A 20,424-nucleotide genomic window follows, 5' to 3' on the forward strand; every position below is an offset into this window, starting at 1 on the left:
TAGTGTTTGGAGCGCTTTGCTGTAAATGTTTTGGGCAATGTGAGCATTAAACATGATTGTAGCACGTTATTTAGTGAATTTTCATTCCATTTATTTAGAGTTGTCATTGGTAATGATGGTAGTGACAAATTTTACATATGCATGTGAGAGACGTAATTAATGAGATACATGCTTGAAGTACAAAGCATGTTTATGCACCTACCAGAAGTGTTGCCTGGAACAGAATATACTGCAATCCCCACCTCTGTCTCATTTTGGCCTAACTGCCATCATTTGTGAATGTTAGTATAAAAATAATGTTGTATGCAATGTATAATAACTGGTGACAGTGCAGCTTCTGAGCACAGAAGGTTTTAGTACATCACATCGTTGTGGATTCCCATGACCTCATTGACAGTTAAGTTGTTTTCTTAACAAAGACAATAGAGGATATCATCAAAAGCTTGGAACACAATCCATAAGTTAACTGAGAGCATTTTATAGGTACGAAATCCCACAAAGCAGAGCGCCAGAACTTTTAGTATTGTACTTAATAGGTCCTTTCATGACTGACAAAGTAATTTCATATTTAAGAGTAATAAAGGGTGTAAATCCTCAAAAGGTCTTTACAGGATCACATAGCTTTTACTGTGGCCAATTAATTTTCACTAACTGCCAATAAGTTAACAACTCCTCCTCCTTCTTGGCTTCCTCCTGGTATGGATTTTTTGTAACTCCTGTGCTCAGAATGGTGGCACTCTTTCATAGATGATATGCAATGGGCATTCAAGAACTTGTGTGTTACTTATTTTGAACAATACTGCAATTTAATTAACCTACCTGTATGTCACCTGGAGTTATGTAGCCTTTCTTAAGCCATTCCAACAGCAGACTGTCCAATGCTGCCTTTTGTCCAGCATTAATTGTAGACACTAAGTGGCACAAGTTCTTCACAACAATTTCTGAATGTTTCCTGTAGTAATACAATTAAACAGTTCATATTTTTTGTGCCAAAAAAGGAAATGTTTAACATGTTTGTTAACATAATATAAATCACTAACCTTGAATCAGTTTCTTCTGTCTTAAGGTAAACCTGGTAATAAGCTTCAGATACAGCAGACAGAACAGATTCATTTCCAGACAACACCAAAGTCAATAGTTCTCGCATGCTGTTCTCTGCCTGAGATAAACCAAATTGGTAAGCACTGGTGATGAATTCAATTGCCTCCACTATATCTGTTGTTTGCATTGAAGTTAGCAATGAACATATAACTGGTAAGGCTTTGTTCATTAGCTCCACATATGCTATTGAATCCTGGAACAACATACGACAAAATGTATTAGGTGATGTCTGCTGCATAGTAACCAGTGTGGTACAGTGTAGTATTTTAGTTAATAGACGAAGAACTTACATGTTAAGGAAAGGCAAACCTACATTTATTGCATTTGTAGACTTGTAGAAAGCTTTTGTTAATAGACGAAGAACTTACATGTTAAGGAAAGGCAAACCTACATTTATTGCATTTGTAGACTTGTAGAAAGCTTTTGACAATGCTGACTGGAATACTCTCTTTGAAATTCTGAAGGTAGCTGGGGTACAACACAGGGAGCAAAAGGCTATTTACAACTTGTACAGAAACCAGATGGCAGTAATAAGAGTCAGGGGCATGTAAGGAAAGCACTGGCTGACAAGGGAGTGAGACAAGGTTGCAGCTTATCATCAAAGTTATTCAATCTGGACAATGAACTACCAGTAAAAGAATCCAAAGAAAAATTTGGAGTAGGAATTAAAATTCAAGGAAAAAGAAAAAAAAAGACCTTTGCTGGTGATATTGTAAATCTGTCAGACACAGCGAAGGATTCGGAAGAGCAGCTGAATGGAATGGACACTGTTTTGAAAAGAGGATATAAGATGAACATCAACAAAAGCAAAACAAGGATGATGGAGTAGTCAAATTGAATCAGGTGACACTAAAGGAATAAGATTAGGAAACGAGACATTTAAAGTAGATGAGTTTTGCTATTTGGGCAGCAAAATAATAAAAATAATTGATGACTGCCAAAGTAGAGAGGATATAAAAATGTGGACTGGCAATGGCAAGAGAAATCTGTTAACATCAAATATAATTTAAGTGTTAGGAAGTCTTTTCTGAAGGTATTTGTCTGGGATGTGGCCATGTATGGAAATGAGACATGGACAATAAACAGTTTAGATAGAAAGAGAATAGAAGCTTTCAAAATGTGGCCTACATACAAATGTTGCAGATCAGATTGTTCAATCATGTAATTAATGAGGAAGTACTAAATATAATTGGGGAGACGAGATTTGTGGCACAACTTGACCAAAAGAAGGGGGTTGGTTAATAGTACACATTCTGACACATCAGGGGATGCCTTTGGACAGAAGACCACAACAACACTGACTAAAATTAATTTGAAATTAAAGAGATGTATGTGGGAAATGGTGGAAGTGAACATGTGGGAATTACCCGGAGTATTTCAATATTTGTTCATTAACATATATTTTCGAGAGGGTCACCCTTAAAAATACTGTTTCTGTAGAATGAATTTATAGTCTCTCTTTACATGTAGTTTGTTACTATTTCATCCAACAAATGATAATACTGGACCACAGCCGGTTCGAGAATCTGTCTACACACAAGCGAATCATCATTTGGCACAATTTCATCCAACCCAAGGATAATATTGGACCACAGCCAGTTCAAGGATCTTTCTGCATATAAGCGACTTCTCATTTGGCACCTTCTCCCGCCTTCTTTTCCCTCGTACATTTTCAACCACCCATATCAGTTTCCACCACTAACTGGGAAACACACTGTATACAAACCTTTCACTGGGGTGTCCCACACAACTTGGTGCCCCAAACGGCCATTACTAATTGTGATATGTAATCTATAGGAATTACACAGCTGTGGTGCATCTGGCATCCCTCTCAGCTTGGCACCCCAAGCAGCGGCTTGTGCCCTCCAACTGGCCCCGTATTGGGTACCAACTCCCATACCATGACAATGCAAAAGAGCATACTTGCCTGCAAGAAGTATTTTTCCAACAAAACAATTAATAAAAGTGAAAAGAATGAGAATATACGGATCATGTGACTAGTTGCTGTTAATTGTGGTACTTTCTATCTTAGCTGGGTACAGGGAACTATGACAGAACGTCAGTGCTAGATATTGTGTTAATTCCTAAGTTAATAGAACTAGTAAGAGACTTTCATTTTATGAAAAATGCAATGTCACCTCTAATCATCAGTAGTTTCCTACAACTGGTACCAACTGGAATGAAACGAGAAGTCAAGAGCAGAGTAGAAAGCTTTGGCTGTGGGAAAATCTATTGTGGTTTTCATTACCTTATACTACAAAACTGTAAAACGTACATTCTATTTAGGAATAAAGGAGATGACTCATCAGAAAGGCAGAAGCGCTGCATTGTTGACAGGCACACAAAGAAAAGATACAGTTGGGCTAGGTTTCGGAATGCACTTCCATTTTCTAGCGCGTGCATACACACCCCTCCCTGCACTGTGCTCAGTCAGCTTAGCACAATGTAGGGAAACAGGTGTGTGTGTATGTGAGTAAAAAAAAAAAAAAAAAGGTTCTGTGTGTGTGTGTGTGTGTGTGTGTGTGTGTGTGTTTTCCTCCAGCTAGAAAAAGGAAGCGCATTCCGAAAGCTAGCCAAGCTCTGTATCTTTTGTTTATGGGCCTATTGACAACACAATACTTCTGCCTTTCGGTGACCTGTCTCCTTTATTCGTAAGTAATTCGTAATTTTCAACCAAAACCTTCCGAACATTATGAAACATAACATATGTCATTTAAGAAAAAGAAAAACATATAGCAATACTATGAAAATGATTAAGTGCTACTCACCATGAAGATGAGACACTGAATTGCAGACATACACAATGCTAAAGACCACTAAACACTGAGTTTTTGGCCACAGCTTTCTTTAGAAAAGAAAACACACAAACATTCACACAAGCAGACACACCTCATGCATATACGACCGCTCTCTCCGCCCAATGGCAATGGTGTCGTGTCAAGTGGAAGCAGCTATCTCCAGTGGGGCAGGGAAGGAAGAGGGATATTAGGGTATGGGTGGGAGGAGAGGAATTAGCACTGCCTGACGGAGTGTGCAGTGACTAGATGGTGGGCAGACAAGGCTGCCTGGTGTGGTGTAAGGAGACTGTGGGGGTGGGAGGGACAGGAGGAATGGGCAGTGGAAAAGGAGAGCAGCAGAGTGGGCAAAAGACTGACAGCATTGCCAGATAGCGGAGCACAATGTGGGGGGGACGATGATGACACGAATTAGAAGGAGGTGATAGGACATAGGGGGCAGAAACTGTTGGATGGAAGGTGTGGGGACAGCAGGTTATTATAGATTGAGGCTGATATAATTTTCGGATCAGAGAATGTGTTGCAAGGATAATTCCCATCTGCACAGTTCAGAGAATTTGGTTGGGTCGTGGAGGACCCGGATTGTGAAGTAGACACTGAAATCAAGCATGTTATGCTCAGCTGCCACAGGGTGGTCCACTCTGCTCTTGGCCACAATTTGACAATTGCCATTCATCCTGTTAGACAGCTGGTCGGTAGTCATAGCAATATAAGAAGCTTTGCAATGATTACAGCAGAGCTGGTATACGGCTGCTTTCACAGGTGGCCCAGCCTCTGATGGGGTAGGATAAGCCTGTGACAGGACTTGCACCTGCATCCTCCACAGCAATATGGTCCCTGTGGCAAGGGATTGGGACTGGGAGTGGCATTTTCATTATTTGAAAAACATACGGCATTTTGATCAAAACGCTTTTTGCAATAATGAATGCGAGGACATAATATTGTCTCTCTTGACATTATATCTAAAAAGAAATAAAAATCTTTTCTGTTGCAAAGCAAAATACTTGTCTAGGTATAAAGGTATCTGCAGACCACAAAATCCCTAATACTATGTAAAACAAAACTGAAATATCTACAAAGCCTGCTTCAAATAAAATATCGCAAGGCGCAAGAAGCTTCTCACTTAGCGAGCAAAACATACATCTGGTAACATGAACAAAGCAAAAATTTTGAGCAAAATTAATACGGTAAAGTGGAGAAAAAGTCACAAAGAGTGAACTACTTTATTTTCAGAGTAGTACTTTATGGAAGTCAGATGAAGTGCTCACATTAATAGTAACGATAACAGACCATCACAAAACCCATAATGCATAATGACCTAGAAACCAACTAACACACAAAACGTCTCTGAAAAAAGTGAAATTACAAAGAAGAGAAAAGGAAAGTGTTGGACTAAGAAAATTACGGAGCAAAGATGAAATTTACAACTAACTGAAAAGGCTAATGGTAGACAAAGAATAGGCAAAAAACAGCTTCTACAAACCAACCAAATACATGACTAAACAGAGTGGCACTACCAAGAACTGGAGGACACAGGAGGAGGTCGATTTGGGAGTTCTCTATTATACACATCAGAAAAAGTTTTGCATCACCCCAGTTCCCAGAACTCCAAGATAGACGTTGACTGTGGATATTGTATCACAGACACAGTCCCTTTGACTGTTCAGAGATGTCACTAAACCCGCCCAAAGATGCAAACAAAAACGCGTGAGCAGCGCCTATTAGACGGAGGAGGTCCAACAGCCGATCAGTTCCAGTCATTCCACCAGGATGGAGGTACACAGCTCGTGTTGTCTGTAGTTCAACCATGCCTAGACAATCAATACTGCGGTTCGATCATGTCCACATTGTTACTTTGTGCCATGAAGGGCTCTCAACAAGGCAAGTGTCCAGGTGTCTCAGAGTGAACCAAATCAATGCTGTTCGAACATGGAGGATGTACAGAGAGACAGGAACTGTCGATGACATGTCTCGCTCAGGCTGCACAAGGGCTACTACTGCAGTGAATGAGCGCTACTTACGGATTATGACTCTGAGGAACCCTGACAGCAATGCCACCATGTTGAATAATGCTTTTCGTGCAGCCACAGGACATCGAGTTACGACTCAAACTGTGCGCAGTAGGCTGTATGATGCACAGCTTCACTCCAGACATCCATGGCAAGGTCTATCTTTGCAACCACGACACCATGCAGTGTGGTACAGATGGGTCCAACAACATGCCTAATGGACCACTCAGGATTGGCATCACGTTCTCTTCACTGAAGAGAGTTGCATATGCCTTCAACCAGACAATCGTCAGAGACATGTTTGGAGGAAACCCGATCAGGCTGAACGCCCTAGACACATTGTCCAGCAAGGTGGAGGTTCTCTGCTGCTTTGGGGCGCCATTATGTGCGACACTGCTGTTGGTCACAGAAGGCGCTGTAATGGCTGTAAGATATGTGAATGCCATCCACCAACCAACAGTGCAACCATATCGGCATCATATTGGCAAGGTTTGTCTTCATGGATGACAATTTACACTCCAATCGTGCACATCTTGTGAATGACTTCTTTCAAGATAAAAGATAACATCGTCACTCGACTAGAGTGGCTAGCATGTTCTCCAGACATGAACCCTATTGAACATGCCTGGGATAGATTGAAAATGGCTGTTTTTGGACGACATGACCCATCAACCACTCTGAGGGATCTACGCCGAATTGCTGTTGAGGAGTGGGACATCTTGAACCAACAGTGCCTTGATGCACTTGAGGATAGTATGCCATGACGAATACAGGCATGCATCAATGCAAGAGGACATGCTACTGGGTATTAGAGGTACCAGTGTGTACAGCAATCTGGACCACCACCTTTGAAGGTCTTGCTGTATGGTGGTACAACATGCAATGTGTGGTTTCCATGAGCAATAAAAAGGGCAGAAATGATGTTCATGTTGATCTCTATTCCAATTTTGTGTGCAGGTTAAAGAACTCTCGGAACTGAGGTGATGCAAAACTTTTTTTGTGTGTGTATATCTTATTGAGAGTTAAGGGAATCAACCAGGTTAGATCCCAATAAGCAGTTCACATATTATTGCCACACAGGTGTCAATACACATAAGGTAAAGACTTTAATGGATTGCTTTATGGGGAACAAGTATGGATGGGCTGCTTATCAATCCCCACAGCAGACCTGGTCATGTGACCTAGAGCACTTTGATTTTGAAGCACACAGGACATGGCTGAGACTGATTGAGCACAACCCTGCATCTACATGTATACTTCGCAAACAAAGGTGAAGTGCATAGCAAGGGTACTTCCTACTTTACCACATGTTATATTTTCTTCCACTCCTATTTGTGCATGAAGTGTGGGAAGAATGACTGCTTAAATGCCTCTGTGCGCACATTAATTAGTTAAATCTTGTCATTGTGGCTCTTAAGAGAATGGTATGTAGGGGTCTGTAGTACATCCCCATCAAGTTATCCCACTGTTCAGATGCACTGCCAAGCTCTTCGTACCTTGGCATGCAGGTGTGCCATGGATAGGGTTGCTGGAGGGCTTGATGCTATGTGCAGGTATTTGAGACGCAGCAACTTCTGCACTTTCACCTTGGAACAAGTAGTCTGGCTGAATAAACAATTGCATGGACTTTTGAAACCATATTGTTTCTACTGCTTTTTATTTAATGACAATAAATCAGCAAACTTTAGCAACTGCAGGGATACTAATGAAGTAATATTAAATGGGATCTAGTAGGATTACCAGAAGTGTGTCACAAAAAATGAGGACAGAGGGACCCAAGGTGGGAGGAAATTCATAAGCTGATGGAAAAAAATCGCAACACCAAAAAATAATTAATGCAGAGTGACGACGTCTCAGGACTATGTTTGCCAAAGTAAACATAGTTAAGTGATTAACACTGGATGATCACAGGTTAATGTAAGCATGAGATAAGCCATTGCAAATGTGAAATGCTGGTACATAAATAACTGGTGTAGCGGCCAGAATGTTGACTGCAAGCATGCAACATGTATGCATTGTGCTATACGGGTGCCATAGATAAGTTTATGGGATGGCTGTTGCATTTGGTCAGTCAATACAGGGGCGGTTAATGGATGTTGTGGATGATGTTGGAGTTGTCATCAGATGATGTCCCTCTATTGGAGACAGATGTGGTGATCAAGACGGCCAAAGCAACCTGTTTACACACTGTAGAGCAAGTTGGGTTACAACACAGCAGTACATGAGTGAGCATTATCTGGTTGGAAAACACCCCTTGGAATGCTGTTCATGAGTGGTAACACAACAGGTCAAATCAGCAGACTGATGTACAAATTTGCACTCAAGAGTGGGTGGGGTAATCACAAGGGAGCTCCCACTGTCATAGACCAGGTTTAAGTTCAGTGTGTCTAGCATGCAGGCAAGTTGGGTGCAGGCCAACTAGACTACTCTTAACCAACACATGGTCATCACTGGCACCGTGAGAGAACAAGCGGTCATCAGAAAAAAACAACAGATATCAACCCTACCCTTCAATGAGCTCTCAGTTGACACCAGGGAAGTCGGAAATGGCGGTAGTTTGAGGTCAGAGCAATGCACGCTGCAGGGCATCTGGCTCGGGGCTGTACTTCAGGGACAGTAACCGATTTATAACAGTTTGTTGCGTCACTGCCGTGCCAACTGCTGCGCAAATTGCTGCTGCAGATGCAGTACGATGCGCCTGAGCTATATGCTGAACATCACGGTCTTCCCTAGCAGTAGTGCCGCGTGGCCCTTTGGCGCCTGGTCGTCTTGCAACTGTACATTCTCATGATCACTGCTGTCACTGTACATGTACGGTGGCTACATTCCTGCTGAGTCTTTCTGGAACATCACAGAAGGAGCATTCAGCTTCTTGTAGCCCTATTACAAGACCTTATTTGAACTCAGTGAGGTATGGGTAATAGTGTCTTTGTCACCTTAAATGCAATATTCGCTACCAACAACTCACCACTTCCAATCTCAAAGCTAATTAACTCTCACGACCATTACAATGTTTATTTAAAGCAAACCTGATTTGTGTTCTCATACTGATGCTACTAGCACCATTCTTACGTGGATGGTGCAAAATCTGTGCAGATATTGTCTTTAAGCTGTAGAAACACATCCACCAACTTTCATTTATGTCACACAGCTTCTTGGTGTTGCGATTTTTTACACGTCAGTGTATGTATACTTCATTGTACAAAGAAATTTAAAAAATTTCAAACACTTAAAGAATGTAGGACAGAACAACATTCGTTTTAAAAATAAAGAAAAGATATTGCACAGAATCATTCAGGTCAATTCATCAATGTGGTCACATTCTGATGACTAGGTAGAAGCAAATTACCCTAGTACTCATCATTCGGTAAGCCTGAAATGTGTTAAGTACGCAGCAGATAGTGTCTGGGTAAAAAGCTTTACAACAGACACATACTACCAAACTTAATTACCCTCTTTTAAATTAGGTAAACAGTCCTAAGACCTGACACTATATAGCACGTGAAAAACGTCGGAAGATACTTCTATTTATCACACTGTAGTTTTCCGATATACATCCACAGCAGTTGACAGCAACTATGAGGAACTCCTTGATTCTTCAAAGTAGATGTCAGAGTTGGAGGAAATGGTGCTATACCAGGATTAAACAAAGTGATAGAGGAGCACTTTTTGAGTCATCAGCTAATGCTGCTGCCATGAATACCTCCCCTAAGCCAACCTCCTCATCTCAGAGTAGCTCTTGCACCCAACACCCTGAATTATTTGTTGGCTGTATTACAATCTCTGTCTTCCTCTACAATTTTTACTCTCTACAGCTCCCTCTAGTACTATGGAAGTTATTCCCTGATGATGTAACATGTCCCATCATCCTGTCCCTTCTCCTTGTCACTGTTTTCCTTATGTTCCTTTCTTCATCTATTCTGTGGAAAACTGCCTCATTCCTTACTTTATTAGTTCACTTAATGTTCAACATTCTTCTGTAGCACCACATCTCTAACAGTTAGATTCCTTTCTGTTTTGGTTTTTCCCTACTCTGGGATTCCTTAACTTACAATGATGTAGTCTAAATGTACATTCTCAAAAATTTCTCTCTCAAACTGGCCAGAATCATACTCTGTCTGTGCTAGTCTGCTTCCTTATGTCCTCCTTGCTTCGTATGAGATGCGTTATTTTGTTTGCAAGGTAACAGAAACCCTTGACTCCATTCACTTTGTGATTATCAATTCTGATGTTAAAGATATCGCTATTCTCATTTATGCTGTTTTTCATTACTTTCATTTCTTCGGTTTGCTTTCAATCCATGTTCTGTGCTCATTAGCTGTTCACTTCATTCAACAGATTCCATAACTCTTCTTCATCTTCACTGACATCAGCAAATCTTGCATTGATATCCTTTAACTCCAAATTTTAACTCCCTATTGGACCATTCTTTTATTTCCACCATTGTTTCTTCTATGTAAGAGATGTGTGAGAGAAGTAATGACACAATTTTTATCCACTAAAGTTTTTTTTTGAAATAACAATTTTCGCAAGTAGTTCCCTTTGGCAGCTTTTCCCAGCCTTGGTAGCAGCACCAACAGGCTTCAACTGATAGCGTCTTTAACATGTCTGTCATTTTTTTTGAATGTTTTTCAGAGTCACAAAATAGCATCCTTTTAGTGCATTTTTCAATTTCAGGAAACAAAAACAGACACAAAGACTCAGATCAGGTCAATATAAAGGCTGTGGAACAATAGGAATGCCTTTTGAGGTCAATGGGGCATTACCATGATGCAGCCATCCACTCATCTACAATGTTCGATCTCCATCGATTCACCATTTTCGCTAGCCTTTAAAGGACATCTTGGTGAAGCACTTGGTTGATAGTTCATCCACGAGGAACAATCTCACAAGAGCACGCACGTATTTGACATTTTCATCGGTTTTAGAAGCTGAAGGTCTTCCTGATCAAGGTTCATCTTCAATGTGTTCTCTGCCTCCCAAAAATTATTTGTGCCAGCGAAAAACTTATACTCTTGATAATGAATGTTGTTCATAGGTGTGTTTCAACATTTCACAGGTCACATTTGCGGATTCCACATGTTTAACACGAAACTTGTTAGCATAATGTTACTCTATATTCTGCTCTTCCCTTTTCATAACACACAGCAAAACACAACTTCACCGATGGTGCTCTCAAAAAACACCCGATGGTTGTATAGAGCTACACACACCATACCAATCATTACATTACATTACATTAAATTTATCGTTTTCCCTCGATCCCTTGGAGAAGGGTCTAATCTAATCTGGGAGATATGAGCACACCACTGCATACAAATAGAACAACACAGTGTTGCTAGATTGCTTGCAGTGTTCAATCTTATTTTCCTCTCTTGGGTCTAGTACATGCTGTATATTATACATCTTAAATATCTTTTTCTCAGAATTTCAAACATCTTGCACCATTTTACATTGTGAAATACTTTTTCCAAGTTGATTTACTTCAGTCTTGCTTCTATTATCAAGTACAACATTTGTGCTGCCTCTCTGGTGCCTGTATCTTTCCTAAAGCAAACTGTTCATTACCTAACAGATCCTCAATTTTCTTTTCTCTTGTATATATTGTTCTTGACAATAACTTGGACATACGAGCTATTAAGCTGATTGTTCGATACTTCACCCACTTATCTGCTCTTGCTATCTTTGTGGATGATATGTTTCTGAAGCTCTTGCCTATATCATGGATTCTATACACTAATTTGAACAGTCATTTGGTTGCACTTCTGCCAATAATTTTAAAAATTCCAGTATAATATTATCTACTCCTTCTGCCTTATTTGATCTCAAGTCTTCTGCAGTTCTCTTGAATTCTGACTAATTTTGGATTCCCTCTCTCTTCCATTTAAACCCCAATTTCTTCTTCTATCACGGCTCAGACAGTTTATCCTTCTCACACAGACCTTCAAGATACTCTTCCAATGCCTCTGCTCTTTTCTCACCTGCATTTAGCAGTGGAATTCATATTGCCTTTTATTTCATCGTAGGTTGCTTTGACTTTTTTATATATTGAATCAGTCCCTCCGGCGAGCATTTTTTGATTTCTTCATACCTTTTCTTGCAGCCATTCAGCCTTGGCTTTCCTGCACTTCCTGTTTGTTCCTTTAAGTGATTTATATTTATGCATTCCTGTATTTCCCTGAAAATCTTTGTAATTCCTTCTTTTGTCGAACAATTGAAATATTTCTCATCTTATCCAAGGTTTCTTCGCAGTTACCTTCCTCTGGCCCCACTCTGTCAAACAGCTGTGATGTCCACTTATCATAAACTGCCTTATCACAGTATCCACATCTTTGGTGAAGTTCAAATGCATATCACCATTCCTCAATGCTTCAGTATCCCACTACCTTCTTCCAAGAGGTTCTTCCAGACGATTTTCTTGAACTTCAGTTTACTTTCCAACATTATTAAATTGTAATCTGAGTTTGTATCTGTTCCTGGGTGCACCTCACAATCCAATAATTTCAGAAACTCTGTCTGACCATGATGTAATCCAGTTAGAATCTTCAAGTATCTCTGGGTCTTTTCCACGTATATCCCCTCCTCTCGTAATTCTTTAACAGAGTGTTTGCTATTACTAGCTTTATTGCAGAAATGAGTTAGTCTATCCCCCCTTTCATTCCTACTGCTAAGCAATATTCTTCCATAAATCTGTCTTCTATTTCTTCTGTTATGACATTTAAGTCCCTTATGAGTATTAAGCTACATCGACATCAAATGTACCACACATAAATGCATAGTGCAAAATGGAGTGGATTGTTCCTAGGCACACAGCAATGTTCCAGCCTACGCAGTTGCCAGATAATGTAAGAACAAAGCAATACAACATTGCCTTGCAGCTTCCTGGACTGTGACAGACAGCGAAAAGTCTTTGACAAACCCTGCTGTTCTGGAAGTATGGAAACTGTTCTTTATCCAACATATTCTGGATGAAATCATTCTATGGACAAATCTGAAAATGTTCCATTGAGTTTTGAGTGTGCAGCCGCAAGAAATCTCCTTCTTCTTCTTCTTCTAATATTTCGACCGTATAACGTTCAGCCATCTTCAGAGTGAGCTGCAAGACTGCCGCTCCAGTGCTCACTTCGTCCCTTTATACTCATGTACCGAGCGACTGCGCATGTGGCCACAGATGCAAATGCGCCAGAGACGTTGGTTGGCGACAGAGACGTGCAATATGCGCGAGTTGTATCTATGACTCCGCAGTCGATCTGTGTTGGCATATTGATGTATCATTATGAGCTGCAGTGTGACGACGTCTTTGAGAGTTTATTACAGCAAGTGCCGGATTCCACGATTTATCACGATTGAAACCACTATCTCTATTTATTAAATTCGTCGTCAAGCGAATTTCAATTGCCTTCTTCACTATCGAGTCCCAAAAGGATGATGTAGTTGCCAAAATTTCAAAGTTGTCATACAACAAACTGTTACCATTATTAATACAGTGCTCTGCCACTGCCGACTTGTTAGGTTGTAAAAGACGTGTGTGCCTCCGGTGTTCTGTACATCTTTCTTGGACAGTACGAGTTGTTTGTCCGATGTAAGAAAGGCCACATACACATAGAATTTTTTCGTTCTCCACCCAAGACAGCTGCACTCGTGGGCTCCGTCAAAGATGATTTGCTGCTCTGAAAATCTGGAGTTTACAAAATTCCATGTGAATGTGGCCTTTCTTACATCGAACAAACAACTCGCACTGTCCAAGAAAGATGTACAGAACACCGGAGGTACACACGGCTTTTACAACCTAACAAGTCGGCAGTGGCAGAGCACTGTATTGATAATGGTCACAGCATGTTGTATGAGAACGTCAAAATTTTGGCAACTACATCAACCATTTGGGACTCTATAGTGAAGGAGGCAATTGACATTTGCTTGACGATGAATTTAATAAATAGAAATAGTGGTTTCAATCTTGATAAATCATGGAATCCGGCACTTGCTGTAATAAACTCTCAAAGACGTCGTCACACTGCAGCTCACAATGATACATCGATATGCCAACACAGATCAACTGTGGAGTCATAGATACAACTCGCGCATTATGCACGTCTCTGCCGCTGATCAATGTCTCTGGTGCATTTGCATCTGTGGCCGCATGCGCAGTCGCTCGGTACATGAGTATAAAGGGACAAGGTGAGCACTGGAGCGGCAGTCTTGCCGCTCACTCTGAAGATGGCTGAATGTTGTACGGCCGAAATATTAGAAGAAGAAGGAGATTTCTTGCGGCTGCACACCCGAAACTTAATGGAACAGTCTTTGCGCCGCCAAAACCTGAAGATTCAAATCTGAAAATATCTAAGCTTAAGAGCACAGTATACCAATGATTGCTTATCCATCTATGAGGTGTTGATGTCACTGAATTGTAGGCACTAATTGGTCTATTGGTGTGAATTGAAGGCACTAATTGGTCTATTGGTGTATTCAGCCATTTTCAAATCGGGCAACAAATCTGTTTACATCTTGTTTGAAACTGAAGGGACAGACACATGTTTTCAGAATCAGTGTGTGTCGATGCAATGCTTGCATCTTTCCATGGAAGGTATGGTTTAGAATTTATATGCCAAGCAAACCGGCAAAATATGGCTTGAAAATTCAGTGCTTGACTGATGCTTGTACAAATTACTTGTATAATGCATACATTATTCCGGAAAAGGCAGAGACAGTCAGACCCTTTCAAACTAGAGGAAAGGTCACAGTGTTCCCACACAGGGCCTCACATACGTGAGCATGCTGAAAGGAGATACCACAGCAGGTTCTACCTAATAATAAACAAGGTGTGAATATAACTGTTACAGAAGACATGACACTGCTATCCTCCATGCCCAAAGTGTCAAAAGATGCAAAACTGATTACTTCTATGCACCATGCAGTGAACAATGATCTTAAATCGGGAAAATCTGAGATAACCATTTTTTTACAATATGACAAAAGGTGGTGTGGACTGTCATGACCAAATGTATGCAGCTTATTCATCAAGTTGCTAGACAAGAAGATGGCCTTTGGCCATTTCCTTCAAGTTAGTAGATGTTGCTTATGGTGTGAATTCTTATGTGGTGCATCAAGTTTACTCAAACACAGAAGTAAAGGTGAGTTTGATCTTTGGCAAGACTCTAGCAAGAGATCTTGCTGAGTCTCATATGAATCACACTTTCAACTGGACACTTGCCACGAGAGTTGAGTGACACCATCGGAACACTTCACATAGAAGGTGAGCCACAGACACCCAAAGAATGGTCCGGGGAGGGGGGGGGGGGGGGGAAGATCTAGCTTTTGTCCTTCTTGACTGATGAGGAAAACAAGATTTCTCTGTCAACAGCTTGAAGTTCTGATTTGTTTGGAGTGTTCTAGGAAGGTCTATGTGAAAAACATCTAAGTTCAAAGTCATTGATGTATGATTCAGGAACTCTTGAAAGTAAATTTGTGGCAAAATCTTTCGCTTTATTGAATTTCGGGTGCAACAGCCGCTCTACTTTGAAACGATGAGGATTAAACCCAAAGCTGACTTTGCATCCAATTTCTCATAAATGTCCACATTTCCATGGGGCAATGTAACAGAAACTTAACAAGTTTTGAAACATTTGGATATTGTAATTCTGTGGATGATGAGTCTGTTACTTATAATCCGTCTTGACTGCAGAAATCTTTTTATTCATATGACCGGTTTCGGTTCATCCAGAACCATCTTCAGATCTGATATTTCAGTTACAGGAGTAACCTGTCCAAATCCAGCAACTTTCACACGCTGCGTCACAGCCTGTGAAAGTAGCTGGATTTGGACGGGTTACTCCTGTAACTGAAATATCAGATCTGAAGATGGTTCTGGATGAACCAAAACCGGTCATATGAATAAAAAAACTTTTGCAATCAGGACGGATTATAAGTAACATTATACAATCACTGATTGCTGCTATCCCATCAGACATAATGTCTGTTTTTGCAAAGATGATGAGAGTCTTTTTGAGATGTGCTGCTACCAGTAATTGTCAATACCTTTGCGTTCTAACACTGGGTCATCTTTTTCAAACTGTAGAACTTTCCACTCGTCTAATAAGTAATCATGCCAGACATCGAATGGCATAATTTCTGCAATCTTTAAGATGTCACTATAGCTTCTCCTCTTTATTCTTGCTTTTTTTTTTTTTTTTGGGGGGGGGGGGGTCTAAGAACGTAAAACTTTTCAGTGGTGCATTTGACAAGCACATCTTTTTCATAGGTTATGTCTGATAAAAATTAAGAAATATTTTAATATTAATCAACTCACCTTTAAAAATGCAATGACACGTTTAAGTTCCTTACTTTCTTCACTCTCTTCAGGTTCACCATGATACATAAAATGAATTTTACGGAATAATTTCACACAGTTATCATGAAGTTCTTCTATATCAACACTGTTCCTGTAAGAACAGAAAATAGTAAGGAAAATAAATAATTCATATTATAAAAACTATTTCGCTAAATAATATCAAAAGGCCACATGAGACTTGTATTTGAAACTGTGTATGTGGAACATGTGGGAGTTGCTTGATTGAGATGACACAGACAAAAAAAAAAAAAAAAAAAAATAAATAAAATATACAGATCTGTGTTTCTGGTGTGTTGACATCACACTGAAGCTCCCACTGAAAACCTTTATTATGAAGCTGTGGCTTTGAAATGTACGTTGGCACAATAAAAGTGCTATCAAGACCATAAACGGAATTTATTATTATACTGCAGGTTTTATCAATCTTGCAGCAACATCAACACAGATCAACTTCCATTCCCATAGGTTCTCTCTTCACCTTTCTACTCTTTCTCTCTACCTTTTCATTGCCTCCTAGGTCAACTGTTCTTCACTCTTTTCCACTGGTAGGCAATTGACTGCTATTCTCTACTAGGTGGAGCAGATAAAACTTATCTACAAGTGTAATTTTGTCTTGTCATTAGGGACTGAGTTGTTACAATAGTAAGAAGAAATTCTTTCTTCCCTTTTGTGCACTTAAGAGATTAGCACTCATACAACATATACATAGGATCAGTTCAGGACAGTAACTACTAGACTAACAGTTTATAACGTGCAAGACATGAATATATTTGACATTAACAATTGAAAATCCATAATAGCTAGTTTAAATTTCTACTCTATCTCTTTCATTTCCTCCACTTGGACTTTTCTGAATATGGAAACTGTCTCAGATCCACAAATAGGAAAAAGCTACATATTTATGATTTGAACAATCTCCGAATGAAATCAATGCTTACTTCTTCTCCTTGTTGAAAATAAACAAGAGCGAAATGAGCAAGTACTTATTCAGTTCATTTACCAAAAAGATCTTTCACTAGAACACTTTCTCTGAGTAAAATATGTATTAACTAGCATAATACTGTAATGTCGTAACCTTGAAAACACAGTTGTCAATAAAGCACAACAATTAGTGCTTAAAGCATGTGTATTACAGACATAAATTTACAAACAGAAATGCATGGAGAGAGCTGTCATTAATACAAACCTCAAATATCCCAGAACTTGTAAACATTATGAACATAAGAAATTCTGAACACCTTCTAGATACTATAAATATAAGGGCCGGCCAAATGAAAACAAGAAAGATGGAAGGAAATAAGTAAACTGTTTCTTACTTCAAAAGTAATTACTGTAACTGTTAATACATTTATTCAACTGTGAGACAAGATGATCACAATGAAAAATGTTTGCAATTGCCTAAGGATCCACAATAGCACCCAGGCATGCACCTCTTCAACCAACTGATGGCCACCAATGTCTTTCTTCAGATCTCCCATGTCTTTCTTCAGAGCTCCCAAACTACGGAAATAGTGTGGGGGGAGATTGGGACCGTGGTGCCACATGTTGCCAAGGTTGTTTTGAGTATGCTGCAGAAGTTTTGGTGGGAAGCCATTACACATTCTCCATACAGTCCTGATCTCTCCCCACGCAATTTCCAAATTATTGGAGCCCAAAAAGACATTCGTGGCCATGAATTTGCTTCAGATGAAGGGTCGTGTTGTCACATCCTCTTCACTATGATGAGTAGCAAAGTTAACTTCTCCTGTTGAAGTTTCACAATCATCTAGTAGGCCTTCAATTTCCCTAAGCGAGATCTGTTGATATGTGCCTCAGAACTGAAGCAGGGCTACATATGCCGGACACCTCTTCATTTTTGTCTTTTTGATGAAGGGTCATAATCCTTGACTTCGTGTGACACCTGACAATCAATAAAGAATACAATACTGCCCAAAGCATTGTTTCAGTAACTTTTCTGATAGTCCCACTTTCCATGCAGGATGTGTAGAAAACCATACCAAGTCTTCTGGCCTGTGCTTGGTGTTATAGTGCTTTCAGTCCTTCTTCCGGGATTGTATGCAACCCATCCCTCTTGCTTCATCACTCCTGAAAGTGAAGTGTTTCACGTAATACTCCCGAGTATTGTCCCACTGAAATGAAACATTGTATCCCCTGTTGCTTTAGCCTTCTGACTGTGGAGCTGAAAGAACGGTGTGAAGCCTATAATGGCCTCCTTCACAATATTATATGTGTGTCCCAACAGGCAGTATTATACTCCACTCTTTGTCAGACATCAACATACCTTGAAAGCGTCTGCCAACATCTTATTAAAGCATTTTGTGAGGTCATTCATCTGTAGGGGGTAGATAGTTGTCATTCCGAGAGTGGTGCCACAACATGAAATTACCTCTGATACTATTCTCATTTGGAAAACCTTTCCACAGTCGAAGATCGTCAAATAGGTTGCTTCGTGCTTCAAAATGAAGTCTGCTACAAGGAATGTTGCAATCTCCAGAGCTTTGGCAATTGGCACAACTTTGAAGTGTATGTTTGTGTGTTTTGCTTTAGGATGCAAAACACAACAGGGGTCATATGTGCCCAAGTCAAAACTATAGAATACGAACATAGAGAGTAGTTAAATGACTACATGTCAGTCCCAATGGACAGAATAGGAGACAGCTAAAAACAGGCACGTAGAAAAAGGGCTAGAGAAAACACCATACAGAAATGGAGGTCCAAAACTAAAAATTAAATGGCCTTCAACGTACTGCTTTGGTGGATAAAAAGTACAATGCAGTCGACAGCCTGTGCGTCGGTCGCTAAAATGGCTGATAAATCAGAAGGCAAACCCAAGCTGGAACATAAATGGTTAGAAAAAGAGTATTCCAGCAGGAAGTGGCAGACAGTTAAAATTTGGGTGCAATGTGTACAAAGTGGTGGGGTAGCGCCACTTAGCACATGACAATGGGTAAAAAGGCAGTGCCCAATACTCAGCCGAGTTAAAATAACCTCCTCCCAGCGGAAGGGCCATGAAGAGGTCGTTCAATTCGTTGGGAGAGGCTTAATAAGCCAAAGCTTATTCCCGTGAAGGGAGGACCATTGGCAATGTCAAAGGGACACCACCTCCTGACAGACGGCAACACAGAGATCATCAGAGAGAATACAGGTACTCGCAGGCTGCGGCATGAGGCCTGCAGCCTTGTTTCCTGGCAGACTGACATGACCAGGGACCCACAGAAACATGACACTAGCTCCACGAAGAGTGAGCAAGTGACAGTTATCTTGGACCTGCTGCATTAAGGGACGAGCAGTTTACAGTGCACATAGACTTTGGAGGGCACTGAGTGAGCCCGAGCAGAGGACACAACTGGAAAGGCTGTGTTGCCGGCTGTACTCCATGGTCTCATACAAGGCGAAGAGCTCGGCTATCAATACTGAGGAGTGTGCCAGAAAAAAATGGTTCAAATGGCTCTGAGCACTATGGGACTCAACTTCTGAGGTCATTAGTCCCCTAGAACTTAGAACTAGTTAAACCTAACTAACCTAAGGACATCACAAACATCCATGCCCGAGGCAGGATTCGAACCTGCGACCGTAGCGGCCTTGCGGTTCCAGACTGCAGCGCCTTTAACCGCACGGCCACTTTGGCCGGCGGAGTGTGCCAGAAGCCGATATCAAAAGGCACGGGTGCCAATGATGAATGCACACCCAATCCAACAGTCAGTCCGAGAGTCATTAGTGTAGACAAAGATACTATCGCAAAGTTCCATGCAAAGGTCGTGAAACTGGAGGTGATAGACTGAGGCTGGAGAAGTGTCCTTAGGAAGTGAATGAAGGCCAAGGTTAACATGGGCTGCTTCACGACGCCAAGGTGGTGAAGGGTTCACACCCACTGGGAAAGTTGCAGATAGTATAAAGTATGCCACTGTAGCAAGTGGCAAATGCGGTCTCCAGGAGTTAACAGAGACGAGGGATGAGCCCCATACTGACTATCAAAAGAATCATCAAAGGAGGAGTGGCCACACATGGCAGACAAACAGCATGCATACCTGCTGAGGAGAAAGTCATGGCAGTAGGACAATGGTAGTTCAGCAGCTTCAGCATACAGACTCTCAACCAGGCTGGTGGATGCCATGATGATGGATAGTGTTGAGACAGCGTAAGAGGGATGAGTGTGCAGGCACATAAACAA

The 20,424-nt window shown here is 40.7% G+C and overlaps 1 protein-coding gene across 1 annotated transcript in view; it reads right to left on the bottom strand.

The window, feature by feature from the left end:
- Positions 1-20,424, bottom strand: part of LOC126261751 (condensin complex subunit 1) — a 207,456-nt gene that overhangs the window by 56,905 nt on the left and 130,127 nt on the right. Inside the window, exons 11-13 of the mRNA XM_049958566.1 lie at positions 16,212-16,344; positions 1,041-1,294; positions 820-952 (exon numbers count right to left, since the gene is read on the bottom strand). Of these exons, the coding sequence (XP_049814523.1) occupies positions 820-952; positions 1,041-1,294; positions 16,212-16,344 (520 nt within the window). The remainder of the gene's footprint in view (positions 1-819; positions 953-1,040; positions 1,295-16,211; positions 16,345-20,424) is intronic.

The sequence above is a fragment of the Schistocerca nitens genome, chromosome 1 (genome assembly GCF_023898315.1).
Source record: "Schistocerca nitens isolate TAMUIC-IGC-003100 chromosome 1, iqSchNite1.1, whole genome shotgun sequence".
In the NCBI taxonomy this organism is placed as follows: domain Eukaryota; kingdom Metazoa; phylum Arthropoda; class Insecta; order Orthoptera; family Acrididae; genus Schistocerca; species Schistocerca nitens.